At 35.2% G+C, this 23674-nt stretch overlaps 1 protein-coding gene across 1 annotated transcript in view; it reads left to right on the top strand.

The window, feature by feature from the left end:
* Positions 1-17550, top strand: part of ALDH1A1 (aldehyde dehydrogenase 1 family member A1) — a gene marked incomplete at both ends in the record, with an annotated part of 54235 nt that extends 36685 nt beyond the window's left edge. The window contains 6 exons of the mRNA XM_079707168.1: positions 2463-2565; positions 4144-4328; positions 7158-7322; positions 10783-10940; positions 12779-12853; positions 17478-17550. Of these exons, the coding sequence (XP_079563294.1) occupies positions 2463-2565; positions 4144-4328; positions 7158-7322; positions 10783-10940; positions 12779-12853; positions 17478-17550 (759 nt within the window). The remainder of the gene's footprint in view (positions 1-2462; positions 2566-4143; positions 4329-7157; positions 7323-10782; positions 10941-12778; positions 12854-17477) is intronic.
* Positions 17551-23674: the final 6124 nt, after the last annotated feature.

Genomic DNA, 23674 nt, shown 5'->3' with positions numbered 1-23674 from the left:
CCATTGTCCCTGATATATAATTATGATAGCACGTGCTCCTTGCTTTGTTATGTATCTCTCTCCCTTTTGCTGACTATCCTCAAAGACTATCTTATTCATTCTTATCTCCAGAAACCAGTACAGTAACTACTTCTGATTGAGTATTAAAGAATTAAGTGTGACTAAGATGATTTTAGAAGCCACACAAAAAATCAGTCTTTCTGGGTCCTCTTTTAGCTTCAAGTTCGTTGCTTTGCAGATAGTAGTGAACTTGCCAAATGCCATGAAAGAGGCAAACTATGGACTTTATGTTTTTGTGGTTCATTGTAGCAGTCACGCTCATTATAAAAATGTTTCTGGCATGGTAAGAATTTTAATGTCCCATTAGATTCATTTACAACAGAATCCAACCCACATTGTGCAGGATGTGCTAAGTTAGAACATTTTTTTGAGCATTTGTTACTTCTGCCCCACAAGGGCAACGCCATAATATCATGGAACATATTTTTTACCATAGTCTAAATAGTGCTTATCCTCTCTTCCTTGTAGACCTTTTGGAGAAAAAAATGACAAAATTTTACTTTTTTCCAAGTGAGAGAACAAAATCATGGGGCAAAAACTGATGTTTCCTTATTTTGACTTTAGCTAGACCTTTGGGAAAACTCAAACAAACCTTTTATTTGCCATCTGAAATTGCACGAAGTAAAAGTGTAACCTTTCTTTCTCACTCATACCTCTAACCATTCTTCATGCTAGTTCTTTTGACATTTGTAGCTTTTAGAAAAATGCCTCTGATCTTACTCCCAAAAATTATCTGCTTTAATAAAGTTTCTCCAGCAAATCTTTCTAAGCTAAAAACAAAAAAAACAAACAAAAAAAAAACCCCAGAAAATAAAAGAAAGATGCAGTGAAAGAATTTGGAGAATTCAAAGGGAGAAAGGCAAAGATTATTATCTAGAAAATACAAAATTCTTAATCACCTCAAATGAAAATTCAATTTTTGAGAGTGGTCATAAGAAATATGTTGTGGAACCAAAATGGGATACAAGAGAAATTTCAAACAGGGTTTCTTCATTGCCAGTCTACTTTTAGTTTATTTTTATTAACCTACATTTAAGGGTTTGATTTAGTGCATGAAGATTTTACATAAGATGAAAACATTAGCAGATTAATTAATGCTCTACTCTGTAATGCACAGTAGGAGTTGGTTCAACAGTCAAAATTTAAACACACATTCAACAAGCATCTACTTAACTTTTATTCAGTTGAGATAGAAACTTTTTCTTAAAATCTGATGTGTTGAGGAAGAAAAGAAATCCAGAGAATAAAAGAAGCAAGATAAGATGAATCATCTTGTAAAAAGAAAAGCAAAGATCCTTTTAGTGTACTAAGACTTCAATAAAAAATAATAAGGAAGAAATAGTTATATTAAATAAAGGAAGAAAGAAAGAAAGAAGAAATAATTATAAAACAGGCCAGATTTTAGAAATGAGAAAAATATAAAGAACTGCAGAAACTAATCTTCATAGGAAGTGATCCATAAAGAAAAAAAATGAAAACTCTTTCTCTGAAGAGAGGCCACTAGCATTAATAAGAAAAAAAAAGAAAAACAGTAGGATTTCAGCTAACTGAAGTAGCAGCACAGAACACAGACTCAATTTCTTTCTCCTAACTCCACTCTTCAAAGGTGTGGAGGACAGCGTGAGAAAGAGGGAAAGTGAGAGCAAGAGACATGGGGGAGAGGGGATATCAGTTAATGAATAGTTAAGTGAGCCCACTCTGACAGATAGTGCTGAGAAAAGGTATGCAATGATAGGACATTGTCATTGCTACCAGGGAGGCAACATCTGTTTGGGAAATTGATATTTATACAAATAATACAATCCAAGAGAAACTCTGAAATGAGTCCTCACGAGGGCACTTATCGGAGATCAGAGAAAGAAAGGTCATGTTCACCTTGAATCATCACAGATGGCTTCAAAGAGGAGCTAAGATACGAGCTGGACCCTAAGGAAGGGTAGGATTGGAGGCAGCCCAAGTCGGGGTAAGACCTTTGGGTCTCATTATAAATGAGAAGCAGAGAGAGATTCGAGGCTGGTAAATACGCCACTTTGTCTGGATAGAGTTTTCTGGATTTCAACAGAGGGACGAAAAGTCAAATTAGATAAATTATGGTTGGATCATGATATGTCAGACTGATCAGAAGAAAGATGAAGTTCTGATTAAAATGAAAAATAACCTGTCTAGCCATGTATACATCAAGATCAGCTATCACGTACAATATATCTGTCTTCATGATCCATCCTATGTTTATGCTTGGATGGAGGAGTCTTTGGTATCTGAAAGTGCCAAATCTGGAAAAATGCCATTTCTCCCTAATGAGACGTAACTGTGGCACAAACATCGTATAAATTTAAATCGCTAAAGAAACCTGCCTTCATGAGAGCAGATTAAGCCTCCTCCTTTGTAATGCTCCATTTCAGGTTGGCAAAATGATCAAAGAAGCTGCTGGGAAAAGCAATCTGAAGAGGGTGACCCTGGAACTCGGAGGAAAAAGTCCTTGCATTGTGTTTGCTGATGCCGACCGTGAGTAAAAGACACTCTGCTCACTTCTCACCCTTCTCCTTTCTGGTGTCTGGTAATGCCATACAGTGAAGGGTTTGCTTCTAACGTCAAAGTGTAAGGCATTAACCAGAGTCCAAAATTACTCTTAAAAATCTCTTAAATTGTCCTAAAGTTATAACGCCTAGATAAGTCCAACACAGACACAATTTCTTGGTTTGGAATAGATTGCTATTTTCTCAGCTGAACTCTAGAGAAACTAACTATTTTGCATTTAGGGGCCGTAATGGATATTCTTAGTTCCATACCTTTAAATATTAGCATCACCTTAAGCGTGGTGAGATACCTTCAGACACGTTGGACTGAGACCAGCTGGAGAGACAGCAAGTTGCACATTTGTCATCTCCCTTCTCTCTGGGTCACACGCTCATTGAATAAAATGGCCAGAGGAAAAGGATGCCTACTATTTAAGTAATTTCTCTCATTTTCTTCTAGCAGGTGTAGTTGAATTTATATATATTAAATCTCTAATTACGATGTGACTCCATTATACAATATCCTAGGTTCATCCTGATTATATTATCAAGTAGAATTCCACAATTATTTCCAGCAGAAAAAGAAGGTCAAACATTCATCTGTCTCTTTAAGAGCTGCATTATTGGTCTGAGGCAATCAACACAGATGACTTATGTTGTTACTGTGATCTTACCTGAAGCTTTTTAGAGCACACTATCTTATACATTCTACAGACATGACAAGATTTCTGATTTTACCAGATCTTCCTGTAAACTGCTTTCACTACAGCTAAGTGGACATGATTAGTTCACAAAATAAAGATAACAATATCCAATTGCTACAATGTTAAATTAAACCTTCTGCATTTAGAAAATTAAAATGCAAAGAAAGCTTTCTTCTGGTTGTTTAGGATTTACTAATGAAGCAAACTATTTCCTCTTTTTAAGACCCACATAACCATCTCAAATAAACAGATAAGAAGAATTTATAGGCATATATGAAATAACATGGCACACTTTACATAAATTTAGAAAAATGTTTTCATAGAATAGGGTTGTAAGGTGGGTGGGCAATTCTGAATATTAGTTGTTTGGAGGTTTTGGGGGGTTTTATGGGTTTTTTTTGTTTTCAGAAATATCACTTTTTCTATTGATTAGGGTATCTAAGAATGTTTTTAAATTCTTATTTAATGTAATGGATATTTTATATTTTCTTTGTCATTAGTTAAAACCTGAGGCCTGAAAGAAATATTCACAGTCGTCTAATTATAAATGGAGATATTTATAAAAATCACTTGCAGTGAGATTTGATCTTAGGATAGTTTCCACATTCTTGGAATTGTGCATATTAAAGTTGTATTAATAACCACTATTATTTCAGAGTCTACTATTTTTACTATCATTTTAGTAGCAAATAAAGGATCAGAAAGGTTAATGTGTCACCTGGCTGATGTGGTAGAATATACTGAATCTATGATTATATGACTCATGATTTTTTTATACCACCATATCACCTCTGAGAAAGATGTATAAAAATATATAATCTTTAGAAAACATCTCTTCTTTAACATGAATGTCTTCTTTGCAGTGGACAGTGCTGTTGCATTTGCACACCACGGGGTATTCTACCACCAGGGCCAATGTTGTATAGCTGCATCCCGGCTCTTTGTAGAAGAATCAATTTATGATGAGTTTGTTCGAAAGAGTGTTGAGCAGGCTAGAAAGTATGTTCTTGGAAATCCTCTAACCCCAGGAGTCAATCAAGGCCCTCAGGTGAGTGTAAAATAGACGGAACAGCGTTCACCAGGCACAAGAATAAAGTATCTTCTCTAGACCTGGTTTTACTTGAATACGATTACTTCCCATTCACATATCTTCCCAGGTGACAATACTGTTATCAGTTTGGTGATTAAAAAAATAATGAATCTAACTCCCAATGGTAAAGAAAGTATCCTGGTTTTGTGTTGCCCAGTTATCACATCCAGAAACAGTTGAAGAGATATGCTGGGAATTAAAGATGTGAGGAAAAATAACGAATGCTGTAAATTTGTTTTCCTCAATCTGTACACCTCTGAATCCCTATTTACAGTTCCTATCCACTTGGAAGTTCTTATACAATCCTATCATTTATTCTTTCCTCAGCATCAATCCTTTTTCTTGGCTTCCATCCCCAGATACAGGCAGCTGGCACACCTCTATAAATTCTCTCCAAAGTCTTTAGTCACTCGACCTTCTAAAGATAGCATGAGTGTCTTAAAAAGTCCCGAGTTCCTGGCTTTGTGGCAAACTTCCCATTTTAGTTGTTAAAGCTCAGTGATCCCCTAGGGTTCCCATTTTCTTCTGTCTGCTTAGAACCACTGTCAACGAGAGTGTCTCTCTTATCCAGAGCTCACTCTTCCCTCTTCGTTACACAGTTCTCTGTTCATTGTCTGCTTTCAAGCTCCTGGACCTTTGGTTCTAAATTTACTCCTGCCCTTTGAGGTCTTGATCCAGAGTAGAGTTTCTACCTGATCTCATAGAGTTTACAGTCTAGAAAGTTAAAAGGCTGTCTTGGATTTTCCTGTTCATGCCAAGATACCCAAGTAGGAAAATTTTAGGACTTAGGCAACACCAAATATTGAAATCTAAAAGCCCTAAAATAACTTAACTGGTAAATGAAGTAATACGGTTTGTTAAGTCTAATCTTGTTATATTTTGTATTTATCTTTGTGTTTAGTAACTACATAGAAGTAGTTGCTAATTTTGATCGTATTGGGTAACTTTCCAAATGGATGCCAAGGCATGTATTAAATTCAATTTTGACTTGGTCTCCCATTCTAAAAAAGGATGGGATTCTAAGGTTTTAGCTGTGATTGTTTCTTTCTCTAAATATCTGTCTATTTATCTATCTATATAAAAGGAAACACGTTTCCTATTTGCGATACACATCTATCAAACAGACATAAGATAGATGATAGATAGATTAATAGATAGATAGAAAGAAATATATATGTGAAGAGGAAAGAAAAGAATAAGAGAGAGGAAGGGAAGAGAAGATACTTAATATTAAACATTGTTGGGCAATATTTCCCCCCATCAGGGGATCTGCACAATTCAACCAGAGGCTCAAAAACTGAGCTAGAATGCTTCATTTTAAGAAAATTTCCATTCATAGGGTTCTTAAGTAAATAATCCAGTGATCTAACTACTTAACATAATAATTTAAACTTGATAAGTGAAAATATTTTTGTCACAGGTTGCACTGAATAAGTAGAAAAAGTAGATATGTTGGGACTTTGAGTAAAAGACCAAAAAGCCCCTGAAGCTTCTTTACCCTTTGAAATACTCATTTGTTGTTATAAGAAAGAGCCACTCATTTACTAAGCTTTAATATATATTCTAATTTATGATATAGAATTATATATATACATGTGGATATCATAACTTCTTTTTCAAATGGAAATACTGATTATTTCCAACTTTTTAAGGAAATGTATATTTTGGTCTTTGAAATCAGATTGGAAAAGGACTTTACCAAGGAAGAATTTGTTATATGTGTAAATAGTATTTAATCTAATTGGATATGGAGCTGGATTGTGTGCGTGAGAACTTTGAAAACTTTTCCTGGGATTTAGAAGATAGGGGAGATTACAGAGTCAAAGAGGACGAAGATAAAGAACAACAGTTTTTAAGTAGTCAGAAGAGTCAAGGCAAACTGACAAGAGGCTCACACCTTGACTCCAGGATCTCCGATGTTCTTCCTTTGAAACCTAACCCTAGCCACATCTGAGACAAGGCAGTCTTCACCAGTGATTTGGAGTCCAAGAATCACCCAATCCTTCAACACCCCCAAATAGGAACTGAGGCGATAGGTAGTCCCAATTCCAGTGCATGGAGGAGAGGTATGGGCTCCTGACGTTCCCAGCTAGAACTCTGTAGTCATTCTTTTCCTTGTAAAAATAAACCATTTAAGTTCTGTAGTTCTTGTAATATATTTAGATGTGGTCCATTTAACAAAGCAGGTTGGCAACAATCAGGACAGGTCAGAAATTAAAACCAGACCTACTCACTGCCCCAGGGGGACTTAAACTGGGTGGGATAACCAGGCTGTGGTCAGCATGGACCCTGCCACAAGGGGATGGTCCAGATGAAGAGAAGCAGAGGTCGAGGAATCTTCCTAAAGTCACAAAGCATCTGCTTTCCAACTGCCATGTCTAATTAACCCAGTATCAAAGTTTTCTTTTTCTCCTTTCACCTTTTAATTTCATTTAGGATTACAGTTTCCAGGTAAGTGTGGTTGATGATTAACAGACATTTCTTCCTGTAAATAAATGACAGTTGTGTGAAGAGGTTTACACATGTTTGCAGTGCCAATACACTTCTCTTACATGGCTGTGAAACAAACACTAAATACAAATATTTATCTTCAAGGATTCTTTCCAGAAAAGTCTTGAGACAAAATATACCCAACAATAAATCTGAGCCTCTGTCAGCTGTTTTGGTTGAATATTTAACTTGATAACAATAGCCTAGCATTTTGAAACCTTTATTTACAGGCTGGGCAAAGTATTATCTTTACAAGTTGCTATTTTTTTTCCTTTTCGTGTGATATTTTTCAAATAGATTGATAAGGAACAATATGAAAAAATACTTGACCTCATTGAAAGTGGGAAGAAGGAAGGGGCCAAACTGGAGTGTGGCGGAGGTCCATGGGGGAATAAAGGCTACTTTATCCAGCCCACGGTTTTCTCTAATGTTACTGATGAGATGCGCATTGCCAAAGAGGAGGTAAATGGTTTCATTCTGTTCTGTTCCCTTTGTTGACATATTTTGTCTGCGTGGATGTATACAAAGTATTACTGTAACATTCTCAGCTCTTTGAACACCTTTTCCAATAAATGTTACTTTTCATTTCTAATACTGATAAAGGGTTTATTTTTGATTAAGACTAAAAATAGTCAGGAATTCATTGGGCAGGCCAAGAACTTCCAGTTGACTGCAGATCAGGATGCTTAACAATTTCTAGGTGCTTCCTTCACAGATTTAAAGTAATAGAAAATACAATTCCACGTTCATTGTTGCTTTTTCTCCTTTGGAAATAATATATTTGAAAATAATTGGAGAAGAATAAAGTGATATGCTGTTTTTAAAAATTAAACTCCTTATTTTGAGATAATTGTAGATTCTGTTGCCATTGTGAGAATACAGAAAGATCGCATGTACTCTTTATCCAGTTTCCATCATTGATAACATCTTACAAATCTATAATATAATATCACAGCAAGTATGTTAACATTGATACAGTCAAGACACAGAACATTTCATCACCACATGAATCTCTCATGTTTCCCTTTAATAGCCAAATCTATTATCCTTCCTACACCATCCCGTCCTCAACCCTTGGTTTTCTCTTAACCACTAATCTCTTCTTTATTTCTGTAATTTTGTCATTTCAAGAATGTTACGTAAGTGGATTCATACATCATGCAATCTTTTGGGATTAGCTTTTTTTCACTCAGCGTAATTCTCTATAGATTCATCTAGGTTGTTGCATGTAAGGATAGTTTGTTCCTGTTTATTGATGAGTAGTATTTCATAGTATGGGTGCACCATAGTTTGTTTAACCATTCACCCTTTGAAGAACTTTGGGTTGTTTCCAGTTTGGGGCTACTTTTAATAATGCTGTTATAAACATCAGTATACAGGTTTTTTGTGTGAACATAAGTCTTCATTTCTCTGGGATAAGTGCCCAGGAGTATAATGCTAGGTCATATGGTAGATGCAACTTTTTAAGAAATTGCCAAACTGTTTTCCAGAGTGGCTGAATGATTTCACATTCCCCTTAGCAATGTATGAATGATCCTAATTTCTTTGCATCCTTGCTAACATTTGTTGTGACTATTTTTTATTTTAGCCATTCTGATAGGTGTGATAGCTCACTGAGGTTTAAATTTGCATTTCCTTAGTGGCTAGTGACACTGAACATCTTTAATGAGCTTATTTGCCATCTGATAACTTCCTTGATAAAATGTCTCTTCATTTCTTTTGCTCATGTTCTAATTGGATTGTGTGCTTTTTACTGTTGAGTTTTGAGAGCCCCTTATACATTCTTGATACTGATCTTTTTTTGGATGTGTGGTTCGCAAATATTTTCTCCCAGGCTGTAGCTTGTCTTTTCATCTTTACCAGGGTCTTTCTCAGAACAGAAGTTTTTAATTTTACGGAAGTCCAATTTATCCATTTTTCTTTTTATGGATAGTATTTTTCGTGTCAACTCTATGAACTACTCTTTGTTTACTCCTAAGTCCAAAAAACCTTTTTTCCATGTAATTTTTTAATTCTTTCTGAAAGCTTTATAGTCTATGTTTTACATTTAAGTCTGTGAACCATTTTAGGTTAATTTTTATACAAGGTGTGAGATTTAAGTCAAGGTTGTTTGTTCGTTTGTTTTTGCCGATATGTTCAATTGCTTCAGCATCATTTGTTGAAAAGGTGTTTTTCTTCCATTCCATTACTTTTGCAACTGTGAAAGTTCAGTTGTGCATATTTGTGTGTGTATCAATTTCTGGGTTCTCTACTCTTCAATTGATGTATGTGTCTATTTCTCTACCTATACTCCCTTTTTTAATTTATTTACTTTTATTGAAGTATAGTTGTTTTACAATGCTGTGTTAGCTTCAGGTGTACAGCCAAGTGGTTCATATATATGTGAATATATATATATATTCTTTTTCAGATTCTTTTCCCTTATAGGTTATTACAAAATATTGAGCATACTCCTTTGATTTTGGTAGCTGTATGGTAAGTCTTGAAATCAGAAAGACTGAGTCCTCTCACTTTATTCTTCTTTTTCAAAATTGTTTTATCTAAGCTAATTCCTTTGCTCTTCCATATAAATTTTAGAATAACCTTGTCCATATATACTAAAAAATCTTGCTGGAATTTTGAGAGGGGTTGTGTTACAATTGCGTATATATCAATTTGGGGAGAATTAATGTTTTTATTGTGCTAAATCTTCCAGTTATTGAATATAGTAGATCTCTACATTTATTTATATCTTCCTTTATTTCTTTCATTAGCATTTTGTTTTTTTTTTTTTTTTTTTTTTTTTTTTTTTTTTTTTTTTTTTTTTTTTTTTTTTGCGGTACGCGGGCCTCTCACTGTTGTGGCCTCTCCCGTTGCGGAGCGCAGGCTCAGCGGCCATGGCTCACGGGCCCAGCCGCTCCGCGGCATGTGGGATCTTCCCGGACCGGGGCACGAACCCGTCTGCCCCGCATCGGCAGGCGGACTCTCAACCACTGCGCCACCAGGGAAGCCCAATACCTAAGTATTTTTTGAGTGATTGTAAATGGTATTTCTGATTTCAGTATGCACGTTCATTGCTAGTATATACAAGTATATTTGATTTTTGTATATTTTCTTGCATCCTGTGACATCACTGAACTCAGGTATTCTAGAAGATTTTTGGATATTCCTTGGGAATTTATATGTAGACAATCATGTCATCTACAAATAGGGACAATTGTATTCCTTCATTTCTAATCTATATGCCTTTTATTTCCTTTTCTTGCCTTTTTCACTTGCTAGAATTCCAGCACTATGTTGAATAAGAGTAGTAAAAGTGGGCATCTTGCTTTGCTCCCTATCTTAGGGGAAAAGCATTCAGTATCATATCACTGAGTATGATGTTAACTGTAAGATTTTTCATAACTGCCTTTGATCAGGTTCAGAAGTGCCTTTCTATTTATAATCTGTTGGGGGGAAAGGAGGTTGGATTTTTGTCAAATGCTTTTTCTGCATCAATTGAGATGATTATGTGATATTTTTCCTTCATTCTATTAATATGATGTATTATATTGATTGATTTTTGAATACTGAACCAGCCTCGCATCTCTAGAATGAACCTCACTTGGTGATGGTGTACAATTCTTTGTAGGTATTGCTGAAAACTATTTGCTAATATTTTTTAGGAATATTTGCTGTAGTTGATATTGGTCTGTGGTTTAAGAGATATTGGTCTGCAATTTTGATTGTTTTTATTGATAATAAAAAAACATTTCGTGATTGCTCACTGTGTGCCAAGTACCTTATAGTCAATATAAAACATAAGTATATTTACATGAAATATAATAAATATAAATATTTTATTTATATATTACATAGATTTATATGTGTAACTATAATACAAAATAAATATTTAGTTGTAACCTATTACTTTGATTTATTTCATTCATTTCTTGTGGTATAGATATTTGGACCAGTGCAGCAAATCATGAAGTTTAAATCTTTAGATGATGTAATCAAGAGAGCAAACAATACTTTCTATGGCTTATCAGCAGGAATTTTTACCAAAGACATTGATAAAGCCATCACAGTCTCCTCTGCTCTGCAGGCCGGGACAGTGTGGTAAGTCAAACCTATGTAATACCACCTTTTCAATGTTAACCACATTAACAGGCTACTCTGAATTTTTTCTGACTTTGATTTTTTGTTTGGAATCACATGGCCTGCTGTTGTTTGAAAATAAAACACACAAACAAAAATCCTGCTGTATTGGAAGAACTTTAGAAGAGCACAGAAGATAGATAGATAGATAGAGCATATATATATATATATATACACATATCTATATCTATATCTATATATATATATACACACACACATATATATATTTAACTCTATCAAGCCTTCTAAAATTACTTGCCCAAAATACTTTATTGATGTTTGGCTAATACAATATGTATTATTATTATAAATAATTTCTAGGCACTTGGCACTATGCTACACGCAAGGGAGATAAAAGTTCTGTTTAATCAAGATAATCAGATAGTAAGACAGTATTTATTCAGTGCCCTTATGTATAGAAGCATTTAGTTCTTACATCAGCTTTTTACTTTGAGATTATTAGAGATGTCTGAAGGTCTTAAATTGGAAGAACATATTGCATTTTGAGAAGCATGTCTGTTTTATTTTTGACATGGTTTATATCTCTGATGTTTACACTTTAATTTAGAGTATATAAGTGCCAAGGCTATGCCTCTCAAACTGTCACATCCCCTGCCCAGCCCCCTGTCTCTGGACTGCCTTGTTAGTAATTTTTGTTCCATCAGACCTCACATCGTCCCCTCAGTCCCAGCAACAGCCCAAGATTATTTTCTTCCCCATAATGTCACAACCAAATCCACTGGACGTTGAGAAGTATTTATCCTTGAGAGACAGCCAAGAAATCCTTGCCCCTCTTGATAGCTCTAGAATCTTTTTTCTTAAGCAAAGGGACATTCATGATTTAGTCAGTATGCACTCTACGCTAAGCACCACGTGGCAGTCTTCACATTCATTATCTCATGTTACCTTACTACAACTGTTAATTGGTATGGAAAATTTATTGACGGAAAAACAGAAGCTTAGTGAGGTTGCATAATTGATCGAGATCATGCAATAAATGACAGCTGAGATTCAGACCTATTTCAGACTCTAAAGCAGTGATTCTCAACCCTGGCTGTACAGTAGAGTTGTCTGGGGAGCTTTAAAAATATCTACACTGACTTGGGTAGAGGAGGGTGTACATCAAACCCACCAATTATATCAGATTCTGTGACTGAGTCTGGATGTAGGTCTTTTAATTTTTTTAAATTCTAATTATTCATGTTTTTATAATTATATGTTCATAAAAGCATTTTGAAACATTTTTTAAAATATGGCAAGGGATATGCAAATTAATAATGAAATCCAACTCCTGTCAAGGCCTCTGTCTAAGCAATTTTTTGAATTAATTAATGAAAAAAGTAAACTAAGTAATATGAGACATATTACAATTATAAAAGAAAATTAATTCTAGCCTGTTAAGTATACAACCCACAAGAGAACTACAAAGCTTACTGAGTATAGGCAGTAAAGAACACCCATCCAACAAACTTGTCTCTCACAGACCATATCCTTCCTCTTATGGTACGTTGGGTAGTCTATCTTTTATAATTCAAGCTATAACTTCTCAGGGACATGATGTACTGCCAAAATGGCTATCAACATATAGAGTGTACCATTTAAAAAAATTCCTAGGCAGTATATATACATATACTTATACTCCTGCATTCTAATTTATAGTGCTACTTTTGCTCAAAAATGACTACGTAATATTAAAATAAATGGAGTTGTTAAAGAACTCTCTGAATTTCAAAAATTCCAAATTTAGGAGTTATTTCATAGGTTAAGTATGACCTATAACATACTTATTTTCTTTTCAGGGTTAACTGCTATAGTGTGGTATCTGCCCAGTGCCCCTTTGGTGGATTCAAGATGTCTGGAAATGGTCGCGAACTGTAAGAATAACTTTCATTAAGATAAATACTTATCTTGATAAAAATGGTTCTCACTCTCAAGGAATTAATCCTTAGTTACTACTCGGATTAAAACCTGCCTCTGTTCTTTCCTGGAGATTAATATTGTCAAACAGCTTTTTAAATGCTGGATTTACCCCCAAAAAGTGCAAAAAGGTGATGGCAGAGGGAAATACAATTTATTAAACTCTTACAATTCACAAGGGATCATACTAAGCACTTTACATTGGTTACTGAAATATTGCTTACTTTTAGAATTGTTTGTTGTATACATGAATGTAATATATTGGGGAAACATTTCCAGAAAGGAGGTGGAAACTACAAATTGGTGATTCTAAGAAGTGTGCAAATATAAGAACAGTTTAGCTATTTGAATATGCCTCTTACATAAGTAAATTAGGTGTCTTTATATCAAAAAACTTTTCAGTGTAGGAGTAATGATTCTCATTTGTTGTAATATTTTTGATGTAGACTCTAAAATAACCTGAATGAGTTATTTTTGGTACTAAAATCTAAACTGAAAGAAAAATTTAACTAAGGAAAACATGTTTTATAGTCATGACTAGATTGAGGATATATATATTATACAAATGCATTTATGAGCCTTCAGTTGCTTTTCAATCCAGGAAATACTGACTTTTCAAAAACGTGCACATACATATTTATACACAGAAAGTAGTGGCAATGTGTTTGGTCAATTTTGTTCAAGCACTTTTAACCATTTTATTTCTTAAAATTTTCTCATATTTATCAATAAATTTAAAAGATCACCAGGAAAAGATACATTATATTCAAACCTTATGGAATCAAACACAGTAAAGCTGCTCGTTTTGTAAACAGCAAGCAAAAGTGAGTCTCAGCTTCTAAAGGTCATGAGTGCCTTAAAGAGCCAGGTACTTGTCATTTAAATAAATCAGCAAAATCACAACGAAACAACTACCACTGGGGAGTCAGTGAAAAGAGGGCATGTTAAAATGATCCATCCTCCTTCTCAATATACTTTCATTAAGTAGTTCCTACGTATATGAGGTCCTAGGAGCCCCAGAAACACGGTACCACGTTCCACCTTCCATATAATCATGGTGACAGGAGGAACATGTAAAAAATAGAGAGAGAGCAAAATAACCAACACACACTATGAAATAAATGGTAACAGACTGGGAGTCTGTGCCTCGCGAAGGTAGAGAAGCAGTGAAAACGCAGAGCGCAGTATCGGGAGGACGGAAAATCTGGGCACCACCAGACTATAACATTCACGTCACTTCGCTAACTCTCAGTTTCCATCTGTCAGACAAGCTCAGCATTTGTGGTGGGGATAGGAGTGGGAGAAGAAAGTAAAAGGTCTATGAGCTCCTTTCCATGCTTGAGATTCTGTGGTTCTAACCCCGGTGAAAATGCAGTGGATACAAACTTAAAGACCGTTTATAGAATAAGAGAAGACCTAAAAGAAAAGGTAGGACTTGATCTAGGGCATGTAACAAGTGTAGGATGTTAGGAAGCAGATAAGAGGGCATTCTTGAAGGAATGTTCTATGTGGCATGTTGAGGGGTTAGTGAATTTGCCTGACAGGTGGGGATTTACAGGGGTGAGAAGTGTGATTTCAGAGTTAAATAGGATACAGATTAAGAAGCCTTGAATTCAAGAAAATCGGCTTACATATATTAGTGGAGCAGGGAAAGCGATAGATAGCTTTAGAATGTTGATGGAGAGGTGCAGTGGGCAAAAGATCAATTTGTCAAAGGTGCACACGGCATAATAAACATAACTGGAGACTAACCAGCCTGCCTGTGAACTCTGACTCCACCTCTTGCTAGCCACACAGTCGAGTTCAAGTTGCCTAACTTCTGAGCATCTATTTTCTCCTATTTAAAAGGGAAATGTATCTGTCACAAAGCGGGGACTCAACAAATGGTTTCATCCTTCCCTAGCTCCTTGTCTTTATAATATCCATTACTGGGGAGTCCCTTGGCAGCACTAATTACTTTGTACAAAGAGCTGTAACAAAAGTTAGATTATTTTGAAGATCAGATTACTGCTAGCCCCGCTATCTAATACACTTCCCTAGGAATGTCAAAGATAAAATACTCAGAAGGGATGAAATAATTAAAGTAGACTAAACATATCAATTTTGTTAAATACAATTTAGTCAAACTTTATGTTCTAGACATATGGAAAGCAAATAAGAGGGGGATGAAAACAAGAATCAACCATCAGTAATTTCTTAAAAATCTGGACTGTGGGTATAGATAATTTGCTTCTTTGAAATACAAAGGAAAAAGTTATACTGTAATTTTTACTTCAAAACTTCCAGCTGAGGATGCTAGTGTTAAAGTCTATCTGAAACCAAATTTGGCAAATTTAATAAATAAGTCATTTGCTGCAAGATGTTTAAAGAGAATTACTGAAACAATAACCTCAAATGACTCCCAAGAGTTCAATTACAGTTTCTCTTCAAAGATAGAAAGGTAGAATTGATCAGTTGGAAAGAGTTCTCAAAGAGCTAAAAATAGTAGTATGCACAGCCCAATGTGGTGGTGATGCTGAGTGCCCAAACCAGGATTTGCATCTCAGGTCATGGTGCTGGCCCTGGAATGAGTTAAATGGTAGAAATCCCTCTCTCTGTGTAATTGCACTAATTTTTACTTAGATTAACATAGGTCACTTGAGACTTTACTAGTATGCCATTTCAAACTTATTTGGCTCTCAACACCTCCCAAGATATTTCTTTCTTCCTGTCCCCTTCAGAAATGGGGAGAAATAAAGTGGTGTAAACTGGTGGGCTAACGTGAGTAGTTTTTGCTTGATTATATTTGCCAAACCAGTTCAGCAAACATTTCCTGTGCCTACTTAATTAGTGCCAGGCTCATTTCTGGATACAGAGTGAAAAACAGGTGTAACTTGTTACTAGCATCTTATTACTCCAGTGTGGACCCTGGATGAGAAGCATGGGTATCACATAAAAGTATGTTGGAAATGCAGAGTCTCAGACCTATCCCCAGACCTGCTGAAACAGAATCAGCATTTGCATCAGGTCCCAGGTGACTGGTACGTTGACAATTTTAGAAGCACAGAACCAATAACTCATAGGCTAGTGATATAAACAGAAATATAAAGATGTTTTTGTGTTGTATCATAGACATAGGAATTTGTATACATCGGAACACTAAGAAGCAGGGCTTATTTCAGCTTGAGTAAGACAATTATCACACTTTGTACTCTCCTGAGAGTTTCAAGTGTCCATGTAACCCAAAATACAATGGAAAGCCTATTGGCAAAAATCATGGGTTAATATATCTAACTTTGTGAGATAAAATACTTACTAAAATATTATCCTTTAATGGGTTTCAGACAACTGAGGCTAAACCCTTTAATTACTTTGAAGAACATGCTCATTGAAGCTTTTAGAAGGTATTTTCAGAAGCTTAATGGCCCAAGAAAATAAGCAGTGTAAGAGGATTAGATTACCCAGGAGAAAAAGATGTCTTCTACATACCTGTCTACCTCACCAAAGGAGAGGGGTAGAAAAAGATCAAGATCTTTTTCCTCTGTAAACCTACATGTGCATGAGTGTTATGATTTTAAGAGTACTCTTATGTACATGTAATTTAATCCTTTCATCAAAACAATATAGAGAATAATTTAGCCTAATCTTTTTAGTTATCTCTTTAATGAAGGGTAAATCACAGTCAGTTTCCAAAACTGATAGGAGGTCTCAATAAACCTGATAACAAGATACAAGGATTTTAATTGATTGACTCAAGTTAATTCCTGATCATTTGGGTTGAATTTAAGAGTTATATAAGCAAATGGCAGGGGTTGCATAAATAGAAAAATCCAACAACCACAAAAAGCCCAAAAGCCCTGAATTTTAGGCCAATGAACCCTCTCCCCCTCTTAAAACAAAACAAAACAAAACCCCACCCCCAAATAAAAAGTTGTTAACAGTTAAGGTCAGATTTTTGTTTTTTTGGTTTTGGGGGGTTTTTGTTTTTGTTTTTGCCAAGAATCTAGAGAAAAAGATATTAAAACTACAGCTAGAAAATATTTTGTTTTAAGCCATATTAGGGCCAGTCAGAGTGAAAATAGAAGCCTGGTCATTTTTAGCCCCTTCTTCATTTCTGGACCAATTGGACATGGTAAATACACTAAACTGAGCTATACTTGAATTTATAGTTGTTCTACACTACTCAAGTGATTATAAATTACTACTTTTCCTCTAGTAATATAGCCATCTTATTTATTTGAACCTAAGCTAGATATGATAAAATTCTTGTTGGGCTGATTTGTGTGTGTGTGTGTGTGTGTTGAGCCCTTTTATAGTCAAGCAGAAAAAAATTTAAAACTGAACAATTTCTTTGAAAGTCTACTGAGGGTACATGATCATTTAAAAATGCAAAAAAATTATTTTAAAAAATTTCCCACAAGGGGATTTATATAAGACCAGATATCTTACAGTTGGCTAGCTACTATTTGAAATGCTTCTGTACACAGAAAATATTTTCCATTGTCCCTAGCCAGATAAGCAGGAACAAACTTCGACTATCATTGACCATAGTATATTTGTACTGCTCTGCTAAATTCTGTTCATTTTCCCCCCTCTCTCTAGTGGAGAATATGGTCTCCATGAATACACAGAGGTCAAGACGGTCACAATCAAAATTTCTCAGAAGAACTCATAAACTACAAGAGTGCAGAGATGACTCCTCAATGGCTAAGCACCTCCTTCAGTGGCTGATATATCATAGTGGGTTTTAAATGCAAAATTGTTCTTTCTTTCATTTTTTAAACATGAGCTAATCATATTAGCATTAATACTACACATAGAAAACTTGATATGTAGCTTATTCTGAAGGAATCATCTGCCTTCTGATATGTGACACCCAAGTCCTACCTGTAATGAAAATGATGGATTTGGATGCAAGATCTCTCTAGCTCTGTAACAGTCATGTGCTTTTCTTTGTAGCTACTTGTCTAGGATAAACATTTTATGAAAGAGGACCAGTTATCATTTAGCTTCTTTCCCTTGACCACCCCTTGAAGTACTTACCATACCTGTTAACTGCAGACTAGATGTGCTCTGTTCCCCATAGTTGTGAAGTCCTTGGAGTTTGTTGAAATGTTTCCTAGAATGTCATGTCTGCTTGTCAAATGAAGTAATGCCTGAAATACTTAGGTGTAATCTAAACATAAAGCTTAATAAAAACAACCTTGCATGATTCTTGTTCAGTGTGAATTTTTTAAATAGAGTCTTGGTTATGGTGATTTACTCTCCCTGTCACTCAAAAGCAGTGTTAAATTGAGCATAAAGATATATTTAAAAATAAAAGTCTAATATACTTATTCTCAAATAGGTAAAGAAACAAATTTTATTTTCTGGAGGAATTATTGCAATCAATAGCAAACATTTGAGATAGATGGCTTCAGTCCTTCAGCAAGCATTTACTGAGTTCCTATAAAGTTCTGGGCACTATGGTAGGTGTTGTAGAAAATAGGTGACTAGTGAATGGTCCATTATCCAAAATGCTTTAATATGTGGAGAACAAAGACACTGTCTGAAAAGAAATGATGGCGCATATGATGGAAATGAGAATTCGAAGAACCATAAGATTATAGTAATATGCCAAAGGGTAGTGATACCAGTAACTGACAGACTTGGGAATGGCCTCATGAAGGAAATTTGACTGGATATGAACCTTAATGATGAGCAGATTTGCAGTGAATAAAGAGGAAAGAAGTCCTACAAAATATTCCCTCTGGACATGTTCCATCAAAAAAAATTCTATATAATATTTTCCCCTGTTGGAGTTGCAGATTGCACATTGGCATAGTCTAAGTTCTGAGAAGTCCTAAAGACTGTTTAGTTTTGTTTAATAGTTTTTTTCCCCAAAATTTGTTTAACCAGAGGCCTTGCCTTCCCCTCACCCTCATTTAATACCAGTTAACATTAAGAAACCCACATTGGAAGATGCTGTTCTATGCAACGAGGTAGCGCTGAGTGTTCTGAGCAGAGATCTGGGGATCAAAGGGAAGCAGCTGGGAAAATGTCATCTGTAAAACTAACTGGACCATATTTACATATTTGTGCCCTAGACAAAGAGCCTCTTCTTGCTGTGCTCCCATGTGGGAAGTGACTTAAGCCCAAGTATAATGTTTTTTATATACTACTATACATATTCTAAAACCGTTAGTTCAGCAGCTTAAAATTTAAGCCTAGCAATCTTTAGGATAACATTTTTTTTCAGATTCAGATTTTATATAAATGATTAAGTTTGTCATTTTACATTAACAGATTAGTTAGTGACACTGTTACTAGGACATTCTAATAGCTGTCATAATCAAGTGCAACAATGTGTGAACGAATGAAATTTATTAGCTTCTTAGACCTGAAATAATTTCACCCCCAATTGCAAGAGCTTCTCTAACTTGTATGGGCCTATAAAATTTGCCATCTGAACTATCTTATACAATTTGGGACATAATGACCATTTTGAAAACAGGAAGAATTAAAGTCTAAGGAGAACTGAAAGATGTTAGGACACTGAGAAGGGAAAAAAGCCAAATACAGAGGAAGGTTGTGTTTTCCAAAAACCAGACAGTGTCTACATTATGAAAAGATCTGTTTAAAACCATGCATAAATAAATAGGTAGACAAGTTAATATTGTAATGGCAACCCACCAGAACATTTTTAAATGTAGAACAAAGAGGGATGAACACAAAACAAGACAAAAGCCAGAAGCAAGTTTAATTATTTGAAAATTAAATCTTCCTGGTATAAATAAGACATTACAGGATTAAACAACAACAAAAAATCTGTTTAATATTGGCTCATCCTGACCCTCTAGACATTATTTGTGTTCCTTCTCCTCTGATTTCTAAAGCCATACTGGCAATAATTCTTAAAACCTTGAAAAGTTAAAGGGTATCTTATTAGCCCATGACTACAGGAAGTACAATAAGGAATTTTATCATAAAGAATTCAGTTCTGCAGTTGTAAATGTGATATCATTGTCCTCAAACCACCTGACAGAAGTATTTTCATCTCTAGGAACACCAAAGTTGGAGGTAACTGTTTAGGCAGAGGCAATATCAGAGGTCAATATCAGAGGTCAGATATGGATTCTCAAATGTCTAGCATCTTTTTTTTTTTTCCATTTTTTAGGATACATGTTTCTGGGTTTATTTTGAAATAACCAATGAGAAATAGCAAGAAAATATTTTTCTTAAATTCTTGTGGTCAGCTAAAAATAGAGTTAACTCAAAGTGGGAAATTTTAGTCATTTCTTCACATAATTCAGGAGGAAATAATGGACCCCAAAGACACCTTTCCCTGGGCAATGCATGTAATTTTTTGAGTATCTAATTTGACTTGGACTTTTAGAAGTGTGCAAGTACCATCAATGAAACTCTTATCTTTTGGTGACTTTTGCAGGGTATATCAAAAACCTAGGTTACATTTTCACATGAAGCATAAGTTCCCAATTAGACTTTCATTTGCTGGTTCACCTTGGGGTTTTTTTTAATGCTCTCTGGAAATGGATTTGAGGCTTCCCTTTTTTATATTGAGAGAATATATAGGAAGGAGAATTAGAGAAAATAGCTAAATTCCCTGGATACCAAAATTCAGTGACTACCAGGAGGGCATGGAAGCCCACTCTTGTAACATGCTGGGACTGTGGTAGTCTGGAAGATATCATCCTGAGTCAAGATACAAATGAGAGGGAAATAGCTCGGTTATCCCTTTGACATCCTGTAGGGGAGAAGAGATGGCATCTCTCTCTGAAGGCAAGGCCACAAAATTACCAGGGGTGATTGAGATTGCTCTAGACCATGTCTTTAAATCAGTCTTTAGATTCTGGGTGGTGGTTTTATTCCAGGGGAGAATAGTCACATCCATTAACATCTAAAAACACTTAGGATAATTCAAAAATCCCTAGAAAGACAACTTTATTGCCTAGTAGAATATCTATGGTAAAGGTATTGCAATGTTTTTTTGCACATTTACTTTAGTGTCATGTGCCAACTAGTTTCACAAGCATTTAGTTTAGTTTTCTTTTGTTTTGTTTAGTTGTGTTTTAATGGACATCTCTGAGTATTATAGAAAAGTTCAGAGGAGGCTGACATGGCACTATCCTGAAATGATTTCACTAGAGTTTCAGGATTTTACATTTTTAAATTTTTTGTCGAGTCACTTAAAGATTCATCAGGCCTTGAAAAATACATTTTACAAATCTGATTAGGCTGCCAACTATTTTTTTAAACTTTTTATTTTAAAATAATTTCAAACTTTTGGAGGAGCTGCTACAGCAACACAAAGAACTCTCACATATCTTTTATTCACTAATTAAAAAAAATTTTTTTTACAGTAGGTCCTTATTGGTTATCTATTTTAAATATAGCCCTGTGTATGTATCAATCCCAAACTCTCAATGTATCCCTCCCCCCTGGTAACCATAAGTTTGTTCTCTAAGTCTGTGAGTCTGTTTCTGTTTTGTAAAAAAGTTCATTTGTATTTTTTTTTTTTAGATTCCACATATAAGTGACATTATATGATATTTGTCTTTCTCTGTCTGACTTACTTCACTCAGTATGATAATCTCCAGGTCCATCCATGTTGCTAAAAATGGCATTATTTCATTCTTTTTAATGGCTAATAATTTTTAATAATTTTAATAATTTTTAATATTTTCCGACATTGACTTTTTCATTCTAATTCTCTATATAGATTCACTTTTTCTTGAGACAAACTTTTAAGAATAACTCTTAGCCATCATGTCCCTTTACCACAAAATATTTCAGTATCTTTTTCTAGAAATAATGTAATTCTTTCACAAAGCCACAATATAATTATCTATTTCAGGAAATTTAACATTGACAAGATACTAGTATCTAATATACAGTCCACATATAATTTTCTCTAACTGTCCCACTAATGTCCTTTATGGCGTTTTCCCCCCATGATCCAAAACTTAATTCAGGATCATGCATTGCATTTACTTACCATAGCTTCCTTTTGTTTTGCTATTCCTTGACAATGGCTTTATACCTCGTACACACACCTAATATTCAGTCAGGTTGTGTTGTTGGCCTGGAGGGAATCCTAAAGGACACACAAAACTCAAAGTTATTGAGTTAACAAGAATCAGAGAAAAGCAGGTTGAATAGTGCTAAAGAATAAATACTTCAAGATCTGATTATTAATTACCATCCTCCATGACAAACTGACAAGGATATTTATAAACTAGAAAATATACCTTCTTTCTTGGACAATTTTGAAGAAAAGCTATATGTTCCCCTGAGGATATTAGTGACTGTCCCTTGTCTGTACTATTGCAACATTGCACTTTTTCATTTTATTTCCTAGCTTACTTATTTGAATGTTTTTTCTTAATAACAGATTGCCTACATTCTGATGACATCTGGGGAGGTACTTCAATTTGAACTAGTTACAAATCCCTAACCACATAGAAGTATATTAAATGACTTTCCTTTCAAAGTACAATGGGGATATAAAGATCTTGACCTTTGGAGTAAAAAAGGTTCTAAATTCTGGTTCCATTTCTCACTAGTGGTATTATCCTAGGTCAATTGTTAAACCTTTCTCATTTAGCAATCATTCAAGAGATAGTGGTGGCTACTGATATTTGGGAAGAAATATAATGTTCTACATAATCACATGGCCCTTGGACCCCAGCAATCTGGTTTCAAATCCCTGTTCTGCACTCACTGGCCTTAAGATTTGGGACAAGATACCCAACCTCTCTAAACTGCAGTTTCTTTATCTGTAAAAAGAATCAATAACGGTACTTACCTAATTGCTTTATTCTATTAAATGAAATAATGTTTGTAAAATGTTTGCAGGGTTCCTAGGATGTAACAGGTGCCGAACACATTACTAATCTACTGATAGCTTAGATTAATAATAACGATGTCAACAAAAATAATAGTGTCTTTAGACAGCAAAGAAAGTATCTTTCTCTTGATCTTGACTTTGTATTTTCCCTACGCTCTCTTTCTCGGTCTTCCAGTGACCTAGATGCTAAACTAATCTCATTTAGGACCCCATAATTGTGATTTGCCAATCCCTTCCATCATTAAAAAAAAAAATAATTCCCGGGACTTCCCAGACTGCGCAGTGGTTAAGATTCTGTGCTCCCAATGCAGGGGGCCTGTGTTTGATCCCTGGTCAGGGAACTAGATCCCACATACGTGCCACAGCTAAGAGTTCGCATGCCACAACCAAGGAACCGGTGAGCCGCAACTAAGGAGCCCGCCTGCTGCAACTAAGACCCAGCGCAACCAAATTAAAAAAAAAAAATCATTCCCTTCATATAAAGGTTAAAATTTACCATCAAAGTCAGAAGAGGATGGAGAAGAATGTGAACAAAAACTTGGCTCTAAAGCTGAGTTTGAAAATGTGAATATATTTAATTTCAAAGTGGAATTAGTTCTAATTAAATGAACTCAACTGCCTCTCATCCCTGAGTTGCCAGTCATCATGATTAATCTTTAAGCTAATAGTCAGGGACAGTGGGACTAAGCAAAGACAAACAGAAGAGACTGGTTTCAGACTACCACACAGGAGCCCACAATGACAGTGGTTACCCAGTGATTGATTCAGAGACTCAGCCCCTATGAATTCAATGAGAAGGATTAGTGGACTTAAAAGCACATGACTTAGCATTTGTGTTCAATGTTCAGTCATCCCAAATTCATGTAACCACAGAATGTCAGAGTTAGAAAAGAACCTAGTGTTCTTCTAGCCCAATAACTTCATTTCACAGAGGCATGGAAAAATCGAGACA

Source organism: Hyperoodon ampullatus, assembly GCF_949752795.1.
Source record: "Hyperoodon ampullatus genome assembly, chromosome: 6".
Taxonomy (NCBI): domain Eukaryota; kingdom Metazoa; phylum Chordata; class Mammalia; order Artiodactyla; family Ziphiidae; genus Hyperoodon; species Hyperoodon ampullatus.
The sequence above is the reverse complement of the archived record's forward strand: the minus strand, read 5'-3'. Positions and strand labels throughout refer to the sequence as shown.